General features: G+C 39.3%; 1 protein-coding gene across 1 annotated transcript; it reads right to left on the bottom strand.

Annotated features, from left to right (window-relative positions):
* Positions 1-13,460: 13,460 nt before the first annotated feature.
* Positions 13,461-14,042, bottom strand: LOC145957975 (uncharacterized). Its single transcript, XM_083074419.1, has one exon. It carries the CDS (start codon positions 14,040-14,042, stop codon positions 13,461-13,463), a length of 582 nt encoding a protein of 193 aa, XP_082930545.1.
* Between the last annotated feature and the right edge of the window lie 7,521 nt (positions 14,043-21,563).

The raw sequence follows: 21,563 nt of genomic DNA, 5'->3' as shown, positions 1-21,563 counted from the left end.
TTCCTTGCATCATTTGATCTTATCAAGAATTCTCCAATTCTTGTGGCGATCTTTCTTGGCTTATCAAATAATCATATTTGTGGCGCCTTCCTTATAATCGATTAATTCACATCAACTTACTAATGCACCCATTTTAGCTCTACCAAATTTTGAAAAGACTTTTTGAGCTAGAATGTGATGCATCAGGAGTTGGCATAGGAGCTGTGTTATTGCAAGGAGGACACCTCATTGCATATTTTAGTGAAAAACTAAAAGGTGCCTCTCTCAATTACCCTACCTATGACAAGGAGTTGTATACATTGGTTAGAGCCTTACAAACTTGGGAACACTACCTTGTGTCCAAAGAGTTTGTCATCCATAGTGACCATGAGTCACTTAAATATTTAAGAGGTCAAGGTAAGTTAATAAGAGGCATGCCAAATGGTTAGAGTTCCTTGAACAATTTCCATATATTATTAAATTCAAGAAAGGAAAATCAAATGTTGTAGCTGATGCTTTATCTAGAAGGCATACTTTGCTTATATCTCTATGTACTCAAATTCTTGGATTTGATAATGTTAGGGAGTTGTATGAGGAAGATCTTGATTTTGGTGATAATTATAAAAAATGCCAACAAAAAGCTTTTGATGGTTTCTATATGGCTGAGGGGTATTTGTACAAAGAAGGAAGGTTATGTATACCCCAAGGATCCATTAGGAAACTATTAATTAAAGAGAGTCATGAAGGTGGGCTTATGGGGCACTTTGGTGTTGAGAAAACCCTTAGTTTACTAAAAGAAAAATTTTATTGGCCCCATATGCGAAAGGATGTCCAAAGGCATTGTTTTAGATGTTTGGCTTGTTTACAAGCCAAGTCTAAAGTGATGCCTCATGGTACATACCCACCTTTGCCAGTTGCTTCTTCCCCTTGGGTAGATATTAGCATGGATTTTGTGCTAGGTTTACCTAGAACCCAAAGGGGAATGGATTCTATCTTTGTGGTAGTGGACCGTTTCAGTAAAATGGCTCATTTCATTCCATGCCAGAAAGTAGATGATGCAAGCAATATTGCAAAACTCTTCTTTAGAGATGTGGTTAAACTTCATGGGCTTCCTAGGACTATAGTTTCAGATAGAGATACTAAGTTCCTAAGCCACTTTTGGCGTGTCTTATGGTCAAGACTAGGAACCAAACTCCTTTTTTCAACTACTTGTCATCCTCAAACAGATGGCCAAACTGAGGTAGTGAATAGATCTCTGTCTACTATGCTTAGGGCAGTCCTAAAGGGCAATCACAAATCTTGGGATGAGTTTTTGCCTCACATTGAATTTGCCTACAATAGGGTAGTTCACAAAACTACCAATATTTCTCCTTTTGAGGCTGTGTATGGGTTTAATCCTTTAACTCCTTTAGACTTGATACCTCTTCCTAATGATGAACACTTCATTCATAAGGAAGGGGCTTCAAGAGCTGAGTTCGTTAAAAAACTTCATGAAAGGATTAAAACTCATATTCAACTCCAAAATGAGAAATATGCCAAACAAGGAAGTAAAGGCAAGAAACCTATGATCTTCGAGGAAGGTGATTGGGTTTGGCTTCACTTAAGAAAAGAACGTTTTCCAAATCAAAGGAAGTCCAAACTCAGTCCTAGGGGAGATGGTCCCTTTCAGGTATAACAGCGTATCAATGATAACGCTTATAGACTTGATTTACCCTCTGATTATGGAGTCAGCACTACTTTTAATGTCAGTGATCTCAAACCTTTTGTAGGTTCTAGTGATGACGAGGAAGAGTCTTCAGATTCGAGGACGAATCCTTCTCAAGAGGGAGGGAATGATGGAAGAGCATGGGCCAAAGGCCCAACCACTAGAGCTATGGCTAGGAGATTACTTGAAGACTTGTCTGCTTCAGAGCTTAGTGGGCCCAATGGGCTTGGTGGGCCTAGGGTGCTTCTCACATGGACCTTACTTGATTAAACACCATGTTTTATTGCATTTTATTAGTATAGGAAATTATGTTGATTTTGGTCTTGTATTTTAACCATAGATTAGGGTTTATGTTCTTGGGCTTATAGTTGGGCTTCTTAGGCTTTGGGCTTTTGATACCCAATATTAGGCTCATTCTTCTTCTTGTAATTTTTCCTATTCATTGTATTTCTTAGGCCAATGTATTTAGGTCAATAGATTAGGTTTATATGAAGTATACATTAATAGGTGCATTAGGGTTCATTCATATGACATTTAGAAGTAATTTGAATTGAATTTGAGTCACATGGAATGCATGGAGAGGTTCCGGCCATGTGAGCTTCAAATTCAATCCAAATCACTCCCAAATGACATTAGAAGGAGGTACCTATCCGGATTTGTCTCTTGGTTAAGCCTAAGTTTGAATTTCAAATTCAAATTTGAAATTCAAACTTGGCGCCAACTAAGCTACACGGATTGGCGCCAACTTTGACCTAGTTTTCACCTATAAATGTATCTCTCCCACCTTGTACCAACACTTTTGAACATATATTGAATTTTTGATTTCATATTCAGCAATTCTTCAAGAGTCACCGAAGTTGAGAGAAAACTAGAGAGAGTGCCTTCAAACACCATAGGAAACCTTCATTTCCTTCCCTTTGAAGTGAGCCATCTCTTGATTGTTAAGCTCGGATACTTCCTTCTAGGCTTAGGCCTCTTCAATCCGCGAGTTCTCATCCTTCTAAAGTGTGAAACACTTTGGACCTTTTTCACTTGAAGAAGATCCGTGCTTAGGAGGAGTTAAGGAGGAGTCCATTCTTCACTTCTTCTACTTCCTTCTATCACCCTGCTAGTGATCATAAAACCTAGGAATTTACCTCCCTGGATGCTGAAGACACACTTCTCTGGGTTGAGGCGCATGTTGTGTTTTCTGATCTGATTGAACACCTCAACCAGGTCGGCAGCATGACCTTCGACTGAAGTGGTTTTGACCACCATGTCGTCAATGTAGACCTCAATATTCCACCCAATCTGTTGGTGGAAAACTTTATCCATCAGTCGTTGGTAAGTGGCTCCTGTGTTTTTGAGACCGAATGGCATCACTCGGTAGCAAAAGTTGGCACGATCAGTGATGAACAACGTGTGCACCTCATCTGGTGGGTACATCATGATCTAGTTGTACCTAAAGTAAGCGTCCAGGAAGCTAAGTAGGGCATGCCCGGATGCTCCATCAACTAGTCTGTCAATGTTTGGTAAGGGGTATAAGTCCTTGAGACATGCTTTATTCAGGTCAGTGTAATCGACGCACATGTGCCACTTTCCCGAGCTCTTCTTTACCAGTACCACGTTCACCAGCCACGTGGTGTATCTAACCTCGCGGATGAAACCCGCGTTCAGTAGCTTTTGTGTCTCGGTGATGATGGCTTCTCGTCTCCCACCACCGACCTTCCACTTTCTCTAGGCCATTGGTTTCACTTCTTATGTATTGCCAACCTGTGACAGATAAAGTCAGCATCTATACCTGGCATGTTAGCACTGGACCATGCGAAGAGGTCGACGTTCCTGGAGAGTTCAGTTTCAGGTTGCTGCTGTAACTTCGAGTTTAGCTGCCTGCTTATTTTTGTGCACTGTCTAGGGAATTTGCCGACTTGAAGGTCATCGAGCTCGTCAATGGGACTCGACCGTTCATCATGGGATTTTGACCTTGGATCCAGGTCAGTGATATCGACCTGGGTGATATGAGCTACTATAGGAGGGTCATATTTGTGGCGCTCCTCGGATGGTGAGATTTTCAAACTCTCAGCATAGCACTGTCGGGCTGTCTTCTGGTTTGCCTTGACAGAAATGATCATGCCACCACTCCCTGGGAATTTCATCGTGAGGTGCGGGGTAGACACCACAGCTCCGAGTTGATTCAACGTCGGCCTTTCGATGATTATGTTGTAGGAGGTGTTGGCCTCGACGAGGAGGTAGCGAACTATGATCCTCCTCGAATCAGGAGAGGTTTCGAAAGTTGTCAGCAGGCCCACGTACCCTCGGGTGTGAACTCGTTCTCCTGCAAAACCAACTAGAGGTTCTGGGTGAGGTTGGATAAGGGAGTGAGGGATGTCTAACTTGAGGAACGTCGGCCAGTATAGAACGTCAGTCGAGCTTCCTTAGTCGATCAGCGTCTCTTAGACCTCCCAATTTGTGACCTCCATGGCGATGACCTTGGGATTGTCCTGGTTTGGACAGACGCCAGTGTAGTCATCGTCGATAAAGGTTATTGGTGGTGTGCTTTGGTGCGAGGCCGAGGTAGCAGAGTGAACATTGTTGATGCTGCGCAAATGCCTTTTTCACCCCGAGCTACTAGAGCCTCCCCCTACGAAACCACCTGCAATTGTGTTGATGACTCCCCGCAAGGGAGCTGACCCTGTTTCCTGGCTTACCTCGGCCTGTACCGCGCCACCAACATTTTGTTGTGATCCGGAGGGTTGGTCTATGCGAGCATTGGAACCGTGGCCTTGCCCTCGTCCTCGTCCGTTGTAACCTCCTCGGTGACCTTGCTGCCGTTCGACGTATTGTCCGAGGTGTCCCCCCTGGACAAGTTCCTCTATGCGATCTCTGAGGGTGCGGCACTCCTCGGTTGTGTGACCATAGTTTTTATGGTATATAGTGCTTAGACTTGTCTGCACTGTTGGGACTGTGTTTGGGTGGCGGTAGAGTGAGCAGATTGTTTTTGTTGGCTTCCTCTAGGATGTACACTCGGGGCGCGTTTAGGGGGGTGTAGAAGTCGTACCTCCTCCCTTTGTTCGCCCTAGCAACCTTCTTAAACTAGATTTCATTAGTGACCTTCATCTTGTCCTTGTGACCCTGGTATGATTTTGATGGAAATCTAATCCCCAAGGATCCCTTTGGAAGAGGTAAGACCAAGAAGAGTGAAGGTTGATCCAAGGAGGCTCACACTTGAAGACCATTGGGCCTTTAACTAGGTCCATGGTTAGGAGGCTAGAGGAGGCTTCTAGAGAGGAGATGCTTCTTAGACCTATGCTCAATATGAGAATTGAGTATGATTCCTCTTTTTAGTCTCATAGTCTCTATTTTACATACATTGTATAGTTTGATTTCTTCTACCTTGTATATAGTAGATACTTGTATAAGTGTATTTTTGCCTTTGTATTTGTGAGGCACTTCATTTCCTTTTATTAGCTATTGTATATTGTTCCTAGGGAAGGTTACTTGGGCACTTTAACTCCATTTAACCTAATCTAGAAATATACTCTTTTCTTATTTTTCTAGTAGTAGGATTGGGAATGGCATTAGCAAGCTAGAGAGTGTGACTAGTAAGCTAGAGAGTGTTACTAGCAATTGGACAAAGAGATGGACCTAGGCTAAATTTTTGATATTAGACTCATTTTACTCCTAATTTTTCATAGATTTGATTTAGCTAGGTTTCATTCACATTGGATGAACCTAACTAAACCAAATCAACATTTTTCAAAACCGGTTGGAGTAAAATAAAGTCCATGAGCTGCCCACCTTGATTTGTGTTCACATTGCTTGTTCGTACTCAAGCTTAGAAGCTTGAAGCACAAGTTTCTCCTTAGCTTGCTTACCAAGCAAGCTAAGTTAGTAGCTTGCTCTCCAAGCCTCTAGACCATGGATGGTTAGCTAGACCTTACCATGATTCCTAGTGAACCATGGTTAAGGCTAGCTTGCTCTCCAAGCTTCGTACTCCTATATTTTCGTTTTTCCTTCATTGTAAAACACTTTTGGATGATATTTTTGAGTGAGATCAGAATTTCCACGAAAATTCTCTCTTCCAAAAGTCTTTAACCACTTTGATATTCATCCAATTCTCTTATCCCTTCCATAGAAGAGTGTGGTGAGAATTGAAGAGACTTATCTCTTCATCAAGGAGTGGCGTCTCTTGGGAGAGTTCTCCACCAAACCGTGGTGGTTCTAAGGTCTCCTCCTCCATTGGAGACCTTAGCAATGCTTAGGAAGAATCAAGGAGCCAAAGATCTAGGGAGGAACTTGAAGAGGATTGACATCAACCGGATTCTCCAACAAGTTTTCCATCATTTGGTATCAAGAGCTAGGTCTCCTTGGTAAATTCGTTCTTAAGCTTTCTTGTCTTGTTTTGTTCGGTTCAAAACATGTTAAAATGTGTCTAAACTGTTCCTACATGTATTTCCTTTTATTGTCTTGAGTTTGTGTGCCTTGAGTTGTTCTTGTGTCACATCTATAAATCTATAGAACACACTCACTTTGTCTTGTTTGTTCTTGATTCATGTTCTAAATTCTTGTGAATCAATCTTTGTATGTGCCTTAGGTATTCTTTGTATGTCTTTTTAAATGTTTTAGGATTGCTTTTATCTTCCATTGGAATCCTATAATTTCGGACTAAAAAGAAATTCCCAAAAAGAAACAAGAATACAAGCATTTTACATTTCTTAATCTTCTAGTTTTGTCTTAGAGTCATCTGTAGTTGTTTTACTTGTCATTAAATCCTTGTTGTGACTTTTCATTTTTAAATCTAAATGTGTTAACCTCTGTTCATATATGGTGTCATTGCTGGTTGAACATTAAAAATTCTTAGAGTGCTCATAAAATGATTCCAATGCATGTTGTTAGACCTAACATGTTCTAGAGTCAATTTTTGTGAACTTCAATTGCTATTTGTTTCTTAGCAATTTGTGACCAGCAATTCTTTGTGTCTTTTTGTGCTTGTTTTGAAAAAGAAAACAGAGTTTGAAGTGTATTAAAAACGAATATCAAAGTGTACAAAAGATGAGAACAAACTAGTACCAAAACTAGTAACAATTTGTGTTGAAAATTTTGACTAGTACACTTACACTTCTACTCTTCTTACTTCTCTTTTCTCCACCACTTGGAAACCTCTTTATTAATTGTGTGGCCTCTGTTTTAAGTGCTTACTCTCTGTATTCAAAGAAAATAAAGAAAGAAAAGAGACAAAAATACAAGAAAAATAAAAGAAAACAAAAGAGAAAAAAAAACCTAGAAAAAGAAAGGTGAAAACAAAACATTACTAGTAGCACTTGGCCTTGAAATTTTGTGTGATTTTTCTTGAGGTTTGCTTGCTGTCCAGTGGTTGGAAAAAGACTTTTAAACACTAAAAACAATTGCACAAATTTTGTTTTGGTTTTTGTAATCAATTCTAGAGCCATTCCTAGGATTAATCTTCTGTGTGCTAGCTTTTGAAATTAGCCTTTAATTGTTGCTTTGTGTCTTCTTGGCTCTCTTTGTTTTGTCACATTAATTCCTATAAGAGTGTAGCCTATTCTAATTGTGCTTTTTAGTTTTAATTTCTTGGCCTCTACTCTCTCTTGATTGATTGTTAATCCTTGGTGAGATATAATTCTTTTTCAAGCCATTACACTTGGAAGGAAGGGCTAATTGAGACATATTGGGTTAATCTCAAAGGGGTCAACACTTGAAGGAGATTGAGGTACAAATTACTTGAGTGAAACACCTTGGAAAGGCTCACTTTTTTGTTCATTTTGCAGCCAAGATGATGGAAATCTAATCCCCAAGGATCCATTTGGAAGAGGTAAGACCAAGAAAGGAGAAGGTTGATCCAAGGAAGCTCACCCATGAAGACCATTGGGCCTTTAACTAGGTCCATGGTTAGGAAGCTAGAGGAGACTTCTACAGAGGAGGTGCTTCTTAGACCTTTGCTCATCATGAGCATTGATTATGGTTCCTTTTATTAGTCTCTTAAGTTTCCATTGTACATACTTGTATAGTTGTTTTCTTGTACCTTGTATATAGTAGATACTTGTATAGGTGCATTTTTGCCTTTGTATTTGTGAGGCACTTTATTTCCTTTTTAGTAGCTATTGTATATTGTTTCTAGGGTAGGTTACTTGGACACTTTGACTCCATTTAACCTAACCTAGAAATACATTCTTTTCTTAGTTTTTCTAGTAGGAGTGGCATTAGCAAAATAGAAAGTGTCCTTAGTAAGCTAGAGAGTGCTCCTAGCAATTTAGCCAAAGGTGGTCCTAGGCTAAAATTTACATATTGGACTCATTTTACTCCTAATTTTTCATAGATTTGATTTAGCTAGGTTCCATTCACATTGAATGAACCTAACTAAACCAAATTAACCATTTTCAAACCGGATGGAGTAATTTAATTCCAAAGAGCCGCCCACCTTAGAAGTGTGTTCACACTTGTGTTCACACTTGAACTTACCTTTGGCCGAATTGATTGATGCTTCTCAAGCTTGGAAGCTTGGAGCACAAGCTTCTCCTTAGCAAGCTTACCAAGCAAGCTAAGTGAGAAGCTTGCTCTCCAAGCCTCTTAACTTGGACGATTTAGCTAGACTCAACCATGGTTCCTAGTGAACCATGGTCAAGGCTAGCTTGCTCTCTAAGCTTCCTACTCCTATATACTTGTAAACATTACCTTTTAAGACACTTTTGGATGTATTGAGATTTGTTTTCTGAAAATATTGTTCAGATTACTCTCTTCTAAAAGTACCTAAACCTCTTTGATATTCATCCAATTCTCTTATCCCTTCATAGAAGAGTGTGGTGGGAATTGAAGAGGCTTATCTCTTCATCAAGGAGTGGTGCCTCTTGGGAGAGTTCTCCACCAAACCGTGGTGGTTCTAAGGTCTCCTCCTCCATTGGAGACCTTAGCCAAGCTTAGGAAGGATCAAGGAGCCGAAGATCTAGGGGAGAAACTTGAAGAGGATTCACATCAATCCGGATTCTCCAAGCAAGTTTCCATCACAAGACATTTTTCTTATTTTAGGTTGAAGATTGGAGACCGATTTTGGAAGGGAATTAGAGACGGATTTGGAAGGTTGTGACGGATTTGTGGAGTTCCTCATTTTCAAACATTTTGGTCACTAAACTTGTTGCAAAAGCTGTTCCAAATTCAGCCCTCAAGACCTTTGAAGAGACTCTCGAATTTCTTTTGATTTGTATTAATTTATTGTTATTATTCCTTAACCCTACCCTTGGGTTAATTTTTTAACTTTCTTTTGTTAAAAAACAAACTTACATTTAGGAGTGGTTGTTTGGGAAAACTTTTGATTAATTCCGACCACTTCCTAAATAGTTTTAAATAAAGATTCCTAGATACGTTTAGTACTTGTGGAAGGGTCCCCAAAGGCTTCAAGTGCCATTTGGGCTTCCACTAGGATACGCCTAGTTTTACTTGCTTTCATACTACGTTTAGAACTTGTGGAAGTGTCCCAAAAGACTTCAAGTGTCACTTGGACTTCCACCCTAGGACCCTATGACTAGTGTATGCTTTACTTGCTTTCCTTTACTTGTTTTAATTTCTAAGTTCGTTTAGAAGGCTTCCTTTGCCTACTAGGGGTTTCGTGCACACACACACAACTACTTGACTTGTTTGTGTTAAAAATTTGTTTTTTTGTAAGAAAGGTATAAAGGGGTTTAGTAATTTCCACTTGAAAAGGCTTGGTTATTAAGTGGCTCCTTGTAGCTCACCTCCCTTGATAGTGCAACTTGTATACTTAGACCTCTAAGTACTTAGTATTGCACCAAAATGAGAAAATCTTTTGTGAAAATCTTTATCACTCACTTTGCAAAATTCTTTAAGATTTGTGAAAACCTTTCTCTTGCAAAAATGAGTGATCATTCTCATGAAAGTAGTGTGCATGGTCATCATTCTCCTAGGAGTCATAAAAGCACTAAAGATGAAATTAGAGAACTTAGGAATTATATTAGGAAAAAAGAGATAGAAAATGAAAAAAATAATGAAACTATAAGAGAGTTGTTGAATAAGCTTGTGGTGGGGGGTGAGGCTAGCAAACCCCATGCCAATGAAGGTCATGGGCCTACTAAGCCCAGAAGACATGATGGTGAAGGGCCTTCTAGGCCCCATAGACATAAACATGAGGAAGAACCATCACGGTCCAAAAGCCAACATTCACACACTCACTATTCCACAAGTGAAGGGCTTTATAGTAGTCACCATGATGATGACTACTATCAAAGACCCCCTAGGCAACATAGGCCTAGGCATGAAACAACATCTCTTAGAGAACCTAGGTTTGACCTTCCTCCCTTTCATGAAAAAGACAATGTTGGTGATTACTTGGATTGGGAGATGAAGGTTGAACAACTCTTCACTTGCCACAATGTGAGTGAAGAGAAAAGAGTTCCTATGGCAACCCTTAGTTTTCAAGGGAGTGCCATGCATTGGTGGACTTCCCTAATGAGAGAAAAAAATTTATGAGATAGCCCTCCATTAAATATTGGAATGAACTTAGGAGTGCCTTAAGGATAAGGCACATTCCTCCTTATTTTGAGAGGGAGTTAATGGACAAGCTTCAAAGACTCCAACAAAGGAACCTTAGTGTGGAGGAATATAGGAAACAAATGGAGTTGCTTATGCTAAGGGCTGGAATTAGGGAAGAAGAGAGAGAGAACCACCATTGCGAGGTTCCAAAGTGGTCTTAACCTAGAAATTAGGGACAATGTTGAACTATTACCCTATAGAGACCTTAATGAACTAGTTGAACTTTGTGTGAGGGTAGAGCAACAACTTAGAAGAAAGCCTAGCTTTAGGAAAGAAACTACCCCCTACCCTAAAAAGGACTTCAAGAAGGAGGGTTACTCCTCTTATTGAAAGGATAGACCACTAGAAAAAGAAAAACAAAAACAAAAACCTTCTGATGAACCTAGAACTAGTTCCATTAAGTGCTTTAAGTGCTTAGGGAGGGGACACCTAGCTTCCCAATGCCCAACAAAAAAGACCATGATCATTAGGGGCAATGAGATCCTAAGTGAGGAAAGCACTTCATCTTCTTCATCATCCTCAAGTAAAGAAGATGCTAGTCTTAGTTCTAGTGAGGAAGCACCATGTGAAGGTGACCTATTCATTGCTCAAAGGTTACTTACCAACCAACCCAATGATCAATCACAAAGAGAGAACGTTTTCCATTCTAGATGCAAAATTTTTAAGAAAACTTGTTCTCTCATTGTTGACAGTGGTTCTTGTAATAACTTTGTAAGCCAAAGGTTGGTTGATAAGCTTAACCTAACTACTATAGCCCATCCTAAATCTTATAAACTTTAATGGCTTAATGAGGATGGACCTATAGAAGTTAAGGATCAAGTAAATGTTCCTTTCTCCATTGGAAAATATAAAGATGAAATTTTATGTGATATAATTCTAATGGATGCAAGCCACATTTTACTTGGAAGGCCTTGGCAACATGATAGGAAGGCCATTCATGATGGTGTTACAAACAAAATTCGCCTAGTCCACCTAGGCAAGAAACACACCTTGACTCCTCTTTCACCTTCACAAGTGTTGGAGGATCAAGTATTTATGAAATCAAAAAAAAGAAAAGAGGAAAAAAAGAAGAAGGTTCTAGAGTTGGAGGGTAGTGTCTCCTCCAAGGAAGTTGTTCCTAGAAGTCAATTTTTAATAGAACATTCTATTAAAAAAGACACTACTCTTGGAAAAGAGTAAGGAGGATAGTGTCTCCTCCAAAAATCTTGTGATAAAGGAAAGTCACTTTTCTATTAAAAATGATTGCAAAAAGACTTTTCTTCTTCACCAAGGTTTTAGCTCTTTTTCTATTGCTGCCATGGACTTAGAGCTTAAGATCCACAACCTAAATAATTTTGAAAATAAAGGATCTCAAGTTCTTAGTCTAGTGAAGAAGAAGTGGACTTCACCTTGTTCTACTTCTTATGCTACTACTTTGGTGGTGCCCAAAGTAGACAGCCATTGTCTATTTAGGACTTCTCTTACTTTAGTTGTTCTAATAAAGCATCCAACCTTTGATTTATATTGTTTACTAGATACATCTCATGGTGTCTTATTTTCTATTTTTGATCTTAAGGGAAGTTCAAACTTCTTTGAACTTAACTTTACTACTTCCCTTCAAGACCAAATTAGATTCTATGACTTTTCTAAACTCTTTACACCCTCCTCCATGATGTATCTAACATATAATATGATCAAGGGTTGTCTAGGTAGTTTCCTTATCATATTCACTTTGTTTTCTTGTAGAAGCCTAGGTTACTACATAGGGCACTTTAGGCAAGATACCTTAGTATATAGGAGTACTTCACTAGTTTCTTATAGTTTTACTACTTTATCATTTATAGGATTTAGTTTTACACTTAGAGTACACTATAGTGAGGATCCTATTCTTATACTTAGAGAACCCATCCTTCCTAGAATAAGAACCCTTGTTAGGACTGTAGAAGGGATTCCTCATAGGGTGCACTTTCCACATGTATTATATGCATATATCATTACTAAAACTTTGTTTCTTATTTTTGTAGGTGATGCTATCCTTGTGGAAGGACCAAGGGATTTGAGGACAAATCCTTTAGAAGGGGGAGGGTATGATGGAAATCTAATCCCCAAGGATCCCTTTGGAAGAGGTAAGACCAAGAAGGGTGAAGGTTGATCCAAGGAGGCTCACACTTAAAGACCATTGGGCCTTTAACTAGGTCCATGGTTAGGAGGCTAGAGGAGGCTTCTAGAGAGGAGATGCTTCCTACACCTATGCTCAATATGAGTATTGAGTATGATTCCTCTTTTTAGTCTCATAGTCTCTATTGTACATACGTTGTATAGTTTGATTTCTTGTACCTTGTATATAGTAGATACTTGTATAGGTGTATTTTTGCCTTTGTATTTGTGAGGCACTTTATTTCCTTTTATTAGCTATTGTATATTGTTCCTAGGGAAGGTTACTTGGGCACTTTAACTCCATTTAACCTAATCTAGAAATATACTCTTTTCTTATTTTTCTAGTAGTAGGATTGGGAATGGCATTAGCAAGCTAGAGAGTGTGACTAGTAAGCTAGAGAGTGTTACTAGCAATTGGACAAAGAGATGGACCTAGGCTAAATTTTTGATATTAGACTCATTTTAGTCCTAATTTTTCATAGATTTGATTTAGCTAGGTTCCATTCACATTGGATGAACCTAACTAAACCAAATCAACATTTTTCAAAACCGGTTGGAGTAAAATAAAGTCCATGAGCTGCCCACCTTGATTTGTGTTCACATTGCTTGTTCACACTCAAGCTTAGAAGCTTGAAGCACAAGTTTCTCCTTAGCTTGCTTACCAAGCAAGCTAAGTGAGTAGCTTGCTCTCGAAGCCTCTAGACCATGGATGGTTAGCTAGACCTTACCATGGTTCCTAGTGAACCATGGTTAAGGCTAGCTTGCTCTCCAAGCTTCCTACTCCTATATTTTCGTTTTTCCTTCATTGTAAAACACTTTTGGATGATATTTTTGAGTGAGATCAGAATTTGCACGAAAATTCTCTCTTCCAAAAGTCTTTAACCTCTTTGATATTCATCCAATTCTCTTATCCCTTCCATAGAAGAGTGTGGTGAGAATTGAAGAGACTTATCTCTTCATCAAGGAGTGGCGTCTCTTGGGAGAGTTCTCCACCAAACCGTGGTGGTTCTAAGGTCTCCTCCTCCATTGGACACCTTAGCAATGCTTAGGAAGAATCAAGGAGCCAAAGATCTAGGGAGGAACTTGAAGAGGATTGACATCAACCGGATTCTCCAACAAGTTTTCCATCAGATTTTGTCTGTGATTTTTTGTGAACCTGGTCACGAAAAGTAGAGTGCTCTTCCATCTGAATGTACCTTGTAGCTCGGGCACGCAGTTCATCCATATCAAGGGGAGATCGTCGACACAGGCTATCGACGAAAGGTCCTGGCTTGAGTGCCATGAGCATGGCATGTAGGACAACCTCGGGATTCAAGTTCCGAATCTTGACCGAGACGCTGGTGAAACGCTCCATGAACGTACTCAGTGGTTCATCGTCGCCCTGTCTAAGAATAGCCAAGGCATATGATGTGACATTGTAAGGACGGCTCGTCGCATATTGTGCCGTAAATTGCCATATCAGGGTGTTGAAGTTGTCAATCGACCTCGCCGACAATTGTGTGTACCAACCCAGTGCTGCTCCCTTGAGTGACGTTGAAAAAACCCTACACAAAATAGCATCCTCATTAGTGTATAGGTTTACCTGTGTAATGTAGAGATCGACATGTTCGTCTGGGTCAATCGTGTCGTCGTAACGGTCGATGTTGAGAGGCTTCCATCTGAAAGGGAGGGGCGTCTCCATAATGCCGTCAACAAAGGGGTGGCGACGGATGCTCGCCCGAGGTCCTGAATCTTGGGCGGGCGCATTGCTGATGTCATGGGATGACCTGCTCGTTGGTGCGTGTGACCGATGTGCGGCCGACCTGTGGGTCGGTGCCTTAGGCGCGGTTGGTGGTTGGGAAACCGAGTGCCCCTCTTCCTCGTGTTGATTGCTCGGTTGAGAGGGTTGATCAGAAGGGCGCCGAGGAAGTTGGGCGTGAATACGCTCATTCTCGAGGCGCGCAGCGCCGCTAGGTTAGTTTCATTCACGGAACGCAGTGCTGCCAGATGGGTTTCGTGCTTGGCACGAATGCTTTGCAGGTCGATGGCGTGTTGCTACTTATTTGTTCGACCTGCTCAATCAGTCGTCTCAGTGCTACTTTGTTGTCCATTCTTGTGTGATCTGAGTTGTTCGTTGCTTGTCTGCTATGGCTTCGGGTGAAAACCATAAGCGTGGCCGATAAGAGCTATCTTGATCGGCCCCACGGTGGGCGCCAAATGTTCTTACTAGAGATCGGTCGTAGGTACGATCTGCTGGGCAAGATGGGTGAGCCTCCTTCGCTGGGTACGATTGTTGTTCCAAGGCGGGGGTGGTACCTGCAAAAGAGACTCTAATGCTAAAGTTAGTGTTTGTGGATGTATGGGTCTCGTATAAGTAATGCACGTACCTTAGTATGAATTAGGGTTTTACTAGGCCTTGGGCCTGAGATCGGTTATAACCTGTTTAGATGGTGGGCCTTGTCTTGGTTGATGTCAAGCAGCACGTGTCCGATGTCAACTCGCATTGTGATGCCTCAAAGTATAGAGGCATCATTGGATCACTCTTATAATTGACAGCTAGTAGGCCTGATATAATGTTTGTTGTGTGCCTATGTGCAAGATTCCAAGCTAATCCTAAAGAATCTCATATGAAGAGTGTAAAGAGAATTCTAAAATATTTGAAAGGAACAACCAATGTAGGTTTGTGGTATCAAAAGGGAGTCTCACTAAGTCTGATAGGCTACTCAGCTCACACTATGCTGGGTGTAGACTAGATAGAAAAAGCACAAGTGGTACTTGTCACCTACTAGGTAGTGCACTTATCTCATGGCATAGCAAAAAGCAAGCTTGTGTTGCTTTAAGTACAGCTGAGGCTGAGTATATTGCTGCTGAAGTTGTTGTGCTCAAATTCTTTGGATGAAGCAATAATTAAGAGATTATGGAACTGAGCTAAATAAAATACCTATGAGATTTGACAATACAAGTGCAATAAATTTGACCAAAAATCCAATTTTGCACTCTAGGACAAAACATATAGAGATAAGACACCACTTTTTGAGAGATCATGTCCAAAGGAATGATTGTGTTGTAGAGTTTGTTGAGACTAGTAAGAAATTAGCTTACATATTTACAAAACCTCTACCAAGGAAAAGATTTAACCAATTAAGAATTGAACTAGGGATAATCAATGAATCATGTTTGAATTGATTGTGATCTGAGAGTAATTGTATGATTATGTGGAATGAGTATGAAACATTGAAGCATAAAAGAGAGTATTCAAGGAGTAAAATAAACTTAGAGTAATTTGAAAGGTTGAAATTCTGAGAAGCAAAACTTCTCTGGAATAATCGATTATCTTAAAATATAATCGATTATTTCAAGTGAGTCCGTGGTAATAATCGATTATTTGGACAATAATCGATTATCTGGGAGATGAAGAATTCCAAGAGCCTCTGTAATAATCGATTATTTGGGCAATAATCGATTATTTGGTAAGAAGAAGTCCAAGACCCTCTGGAATAATCGATTATCTAGGGAAATAATCGATTATCTGGGAAGAAGAATTTGAAAGGCCACTGGAATAATCGATTATCTTGAAAATAATCAATTATCTAGGCAAAGATAGGAAAAACAACTCTCTGGAATAATCGATTATTCCAAAAATAATCGATTATTCATAGCAGATAGTGTTTTTAAAGGGTTTTACTAATATAAATAATCGATTATTTGTATAAATAATCGATTATCTGGGCGACCTTATACATTCCTGAAGCATTTTGAACGGTTTATATGCTTGCCAAACCCTTAAACCTCCCATAACTTTTCAGTTAGAAAACCTCTCCCACTCAGAACATGCTAGGGCATAACTACCCCCAAAACCTCTCCTTTCTTCACATTCTCACATTCTCTCAAACCCTCAAACCCTAACCTCCTCATCTTTCTCATTCTCTTCTTCTCCACCAAGACCCATTCATGGTTTCTTCCTCCAAGAGACCCAAGAAGCTGGAAGTGAGGGGGAGCCAGCGCCCTCTGCCCTCAGGGCAACTGATTTCCAAATGGTTCCTAGATGAGAAAACCCAGGAGTATTACTTCGAGTGGTATGCGGGGCAGAGAATCATTCCTCCTAAGACCCTAAAGCTAGAGTGGTTCAAACATGAAGGCTTTAGCTTTCCAACTCTTCTGGAGCACCAAGAACTTGGGAAGTTTTTGGAAATGGAGGGACCCTACTACCCTGAGCTGATCAGGCTATTTCTCTGCTTTGTAACAATCAATGAAGGTATTATGCAATCAGTGGTGAAGGGGAAGCTGATTAAGCTTGATGGGCCAACTTTGAAGGCGGCTGTCGGGCTGAGCGGCACGGGACGTGAAAAACCCCAACCCTTCAACTTTGGTGATTTTGAGCAGCTGACGACCTTCAGAGATGGTCAGAGGAATCCTGAGACCACCAACTACAACAAGTTTCTGGCGGGAGGTATGAAGAAGAATTCCTATTTAATTTCTTTTATCATTTCTTGGATGTTAAAACCTCGTTTGCATAATCATGCCCAAATGTCAAGGGATGACATTTTATTAATGCATGTGATTAAGAAGAAAATCAAGATTGATTGGGTATCAATTGTAAATGATTGTATGTGGAAGGCAAGACGGAAAGAGGATGGACCAATTCTTATGCTCTGTTACTGTCAAATTTTTTTGAGAATGCAGGGGTAGACTTGATAGGGGAAAGGAAAATAATTCTCCATGCTTCTTATAAGATTGAGAAATCTTCCTTACATCACATGGGAATGCCCAAATAGGAAGATAAGTGGGTATTCAAGGGAGATGTACCTCCAACCCGTGAACCAGCGACAGATGAAGATGGCGTTCTATCACATGATGAGGACCAGCCACCACAGGTTGAAGCTGAACCTGACCGAGAGCCAGAAGTAGAGCCTAAGCCATTTTCTCCATTCGAGCAAATTATGATTAATAAGCTTGATGCTGTTATGGAGATGTTTAGAAGGCATGAGTCAATATATTCGGGTATTTTTGATAGGTTTGACACCCTTGATCATGAAATTAACCGACTCAAGACTCACCTTGGGATTCCTGAAGACTCAGATTGATGCTCTGTTGTGTTCTATTTTAATTAGGAAGTTTAAATTCTGTTTTTAAGTTTTAATTTCAATTTGGTTGTAATATTTTTAATTCCGGAACAATTTTAATGCTTTAATCTGTTGAACAATTTAATTTCTGATGATATTTGAAGTTTGAATTGCTGATATATTGGTTTGAATGATGTGCAAAATTCTGATTTGGTTGGTTGATGCTATGATGCTCTGTTTTTGAGCATGGTGTTTGATGTTCTGTTTTTGAACATTGGTATTCTGATATTTGTGATTTGGTGAGCCATATTGATATATTGATAATGTTTTTGGATTTTGATTTCTGAACTGTGGATTATATCTTGTATTTTTGGCTAATTAAGTTATGCTTGAGTTGCAGAACTAATGGTTCTGACTTGGATAGTATAGTTTGAATTTCACAAAGTTTGGATGTTGATCAATACCTATGATGTGTTGAATTTGTTTTGGTATTGTTCTGAGCATATAAGGAGTATGCATATGGCTTATATTGTGTATTGTGAACAAACATAGCTTGATTTGTTTTTTATAATGCCAAAGGGGGAGAAAAGGTTGTGTGTGCCTTGCAGGTTTTGTGTTTTGCAGGTGTTGAAAGTAAAGAAAACAACACAATAGTCAAAAGAAGCCTAGCTTGGTTTAGCTTGGTTTGTCATCATCAAAAAGGGGGAGATTGTTGAGATTGGGGGAGCCTGAGATTGACAAGATCATCTCTGAAGAAGATCATCTCTGAAGCTTGAGAAGTTTTGATGATAACAAATGTGTGCCAAGGACAACAACAACTTAGAAGTCAAAAAGAAAATTCTAAAATGTAATAGGAAATAGTTTATAAAATTGTTTTGATTGAGTTTATTTTTGTGTGTGCTGTGTGCATAAGCTAAATCTATATCTAATCTGATTAGGGAGTATATGATGATGAGTTTAAAGGATTAAGAAGTTATTTTGAGACTTAAAACAAAGTTTTGAAAACTAACTCAAAATAATCGATTATCATTAAATATAATCGATTATTCTAGCAACAAGCAAAAAGAGATGCCTTGCTGCAATAATCGATTATTTGTGAAATAATCGATTATCCCATAAATGGCTCTCTGGAATAATCGATTATCCAGCAAAATAATCAATTAAATTGTTCTTGGTTGGTTTCCAGAAAACCTGAAGAACAAAATAATCGATTATTCTTTAAAATAATCGATTAAATTGTTCTTGGTTGGTTTCCAGAAAACCTGAAGAACAAAATAATCGATTATTCTTTAAAATAATCGATTATCTAGTTCTAAAACTTTTATAAATAGTTTGAACATTTTGAAACTTCAGAACAGAGTTAGAATTGAGAATCAAAATTATAAAAGAATTTTTGTGAAGTCTTTGTGACAATCTTGGAGAGTTTTCTTTGTGAATCCAAGAAGAAAAACGTTTGTGAAAAGCTTTGAAAGGATCATCATCATCACATTCTTCAAAAGGAAAAGATTAAGATTTGCTTCTGAATTCCAGGTGAATTCGTTCCTTAATTCTTTGTGAATACTTGTAAATCTTGAGAGGGTTTCTCAAGTGGTAAGGAATTCTTGTAGTGGGTGTCTACAAGGGGTGCTTTCTTGAGGTCAAGAAAGTGGTTATCTTGAATGTAGGAGTATATGCATGTGTGGTATGCTTGTAAACCTTCTTCATTAAGATAGTGGAACAAATCTTGATCATGTTATGATTGAGGACTGGATGTAGGTAACATGAGGAGTGACTGAAGCAGGATAAAAGACTTGTGCAATCTTCTCTTACTCTTATCTTTTACCTTGTGTAATATCTTGATTGTGCATTAAAGAAGATTGTTCTTGATTAACATGTGTGCATGAATAATGTTGGTTTAAACTGAATTAAAGCATTACATATTAGTGTTAACTTTGAACCTCATTATTGAGTAATCAAGAAAACACATAGGTTTCATTCTTCTATAACAAGTCTTTATGAAACTTCATTGAAAATTCATTTTTAGAAAAGTTTAATTGAAATAAAGATCCTCAATACTCTGAAAATTTTTAAGTGTCATAGAATCCAATTCACCCCCCCTCTTGGATTGTGCCATTCTTTTCTAACAACTCTTACCAACCATCCCACAATAAAGGCGGCTGGAGAGGCATCACAATACTCACGTGGCAGGGGCAACACTAGAATCCCTACCAGCCATCCACTTCTCTGCCCACCAACATAGGGGCACAACAAATATCTCTTGCCCATCCACCTAGGGGCAGTCTTTCATTCCCCAACCATCCATCAACAATCAAACAATCAATCATCAAAAGGACTCAACATTTCGCCTGGAAAGGCATCATAATACTCATAGGTCACCCATTTACTCCTTTTCCTACCATCACAAGGGCAACTCCTACCAGCAATCATCTTCTTCATCAGATGTCCTCCCAAAGAAAAGGGGCAATCACATCATCAGCATCAGCAGGCAGCCTGGAGAGGCCAGGCATAATAATACTCACCATTCAACAGGAAGCCTGGAGAGGCCAGGCATAATAATACTCACTGTTCAGCATGCAGCCTGGAGAGGCCAGCCATAATAATACTCCTTCTTAAACAAGCTAAAAATAAAGGGACACATTATCACAAGATAAACAATGGAGCTTCTTCTTAAAAACTGAAGATCAGGTGTACAGTTTGTCAACCTTGTTACCCAATAGAGTACGCAACCAATGCTCAACTTCTCTAAAAGGTAATGCTATGAGCAAATACACCTATCCAAGGGAAGTAACGTAGAAGCATCACACAAAGAGACAAAGAGAAGATTTGGATGAAATGTCTACATCTTTACTTGGCTTTGGAAAAGCAACACGTAGCTATTCCAAAGGACAAGTAAAGAGGGGCAGCTGTAAACACCCAATTTTGTTCAGGAGGCATACAAACAAAGAAACAGACGTCTATTATCAATGAAAGGAACTCCCAAATCATGAAAATAACAGGACATGACATCAGAAGGCTAAAAGCCTAAATAAGCTACCAAAACTGGAACGGGTCGTTCCAATTTTACAAAAAGGACCTAAAACCTAGTTTGGAACAGGCTGTTCCTAAATTGGAATGGGTCGTTCCAAAATTAGAATGGGCCGTTCCAAGCTCTTAAATAAAGGATAAAACCTACATTTGGAACGGGTCGTTCCCAAATTGGAACGGGACGTTCCAAGTGACAAAAGAGGCCTCAAATCTTAATTTCGAATGGGTCGTTCCAGCATAGCAATTATGTGTTAAACGCACCTCTAGAACGGGCCGTTCCAATATCAGAACGGTTCTATCCAATATACAAAATTAACACATAATGGCCAGATCCAGAACGGGTCGTTGCAATTTTGGAACAGGCCGTTCTAGCACCCTTTTGATGCCTATAAATAGACAGCTCGGGCACAGTTCTCAAGGCTCCAAATTTTGTCCAGACTCCTTAGAGTTCAAAATTTCTCTCTTTCTCTCTCTCTCTCTCTCTCTCTTGTATTTCTTGAGATTTTGTGAGGCACATTGTAGTGTGAAAGGTTGCCACAAAGCACCTAAAATATTCCTATTTTGAAGATTCAATAGAGCTCATTCAAAAGGTATTTCAGTTAATCTCTTTCTCTCTTTTTTTATTTCTTTTCTATAATAAATATTGTTATAATAAAAATAATCATGTAGACATTTTAGGGTTAATTGTATAATTTAAATTTCAAGCATCTAAATAGTTATTAATAAAAGGGGATTTAATATTTCTATTATTATCATTTATAATGCTAACTTCATCATAGAGTACCGATTAAGGGCGTTGTAGGGGTGCTTAATACCTTCCCTAAACGTAACCGACCCCCGAACCCAATTATGGTTATCAAGGCCATTATTGAACTTTTAAAAACCTTTTCTTTTTCCAATTTTTTGAGTAAAACATTGGTGGCAACTCCATGAACCTATTTTCAAAACCATTAATTAAGGATTAGTCTGGTGTCCGGGCATTCCTTAATTGATGGGATTTTCAAAAGAATGTCCAAACCATAGGTCGCAAGATAAAAATTTTTTGGGTTGCGACAGGTCCCACATAAGGCTCCAAGGATGGTCCTCCATCAGAGTTGACCTTGCTCCTTTTCATGGAAAGGATAATGTGGATGATT

The sequence above is a fragment of the Cajanus cajan genome, chromosome 5, assembly GCF_000230855.2.
Source record: "Cajanus cajan strain Asha chromosome 5, NIPB_CcT2T_4, whole genome shotgun sequence".
Taxonomy (NCBI): Eukaryota; Viridiplantae; Streptophyta; class Magnoliopsida; order Fabales; family Fabaceae; genus Cajanus; species Cajanus cajan.
Note: the sequence above shows the minus strand (reverse complement) of the source record. Positions and strands in the feature narration are given on the sequence as shown.

Bases quoted from the DNA above. Each gene is read 5' to 3' on its own strand.
- LOC145957975 (XM_083074419.1), bottom strand. From the start codon at position 14,042: ATGGAGACGCCCCTCCCTTTCAGATGGAAGCCTCTCAACATCGACCGT.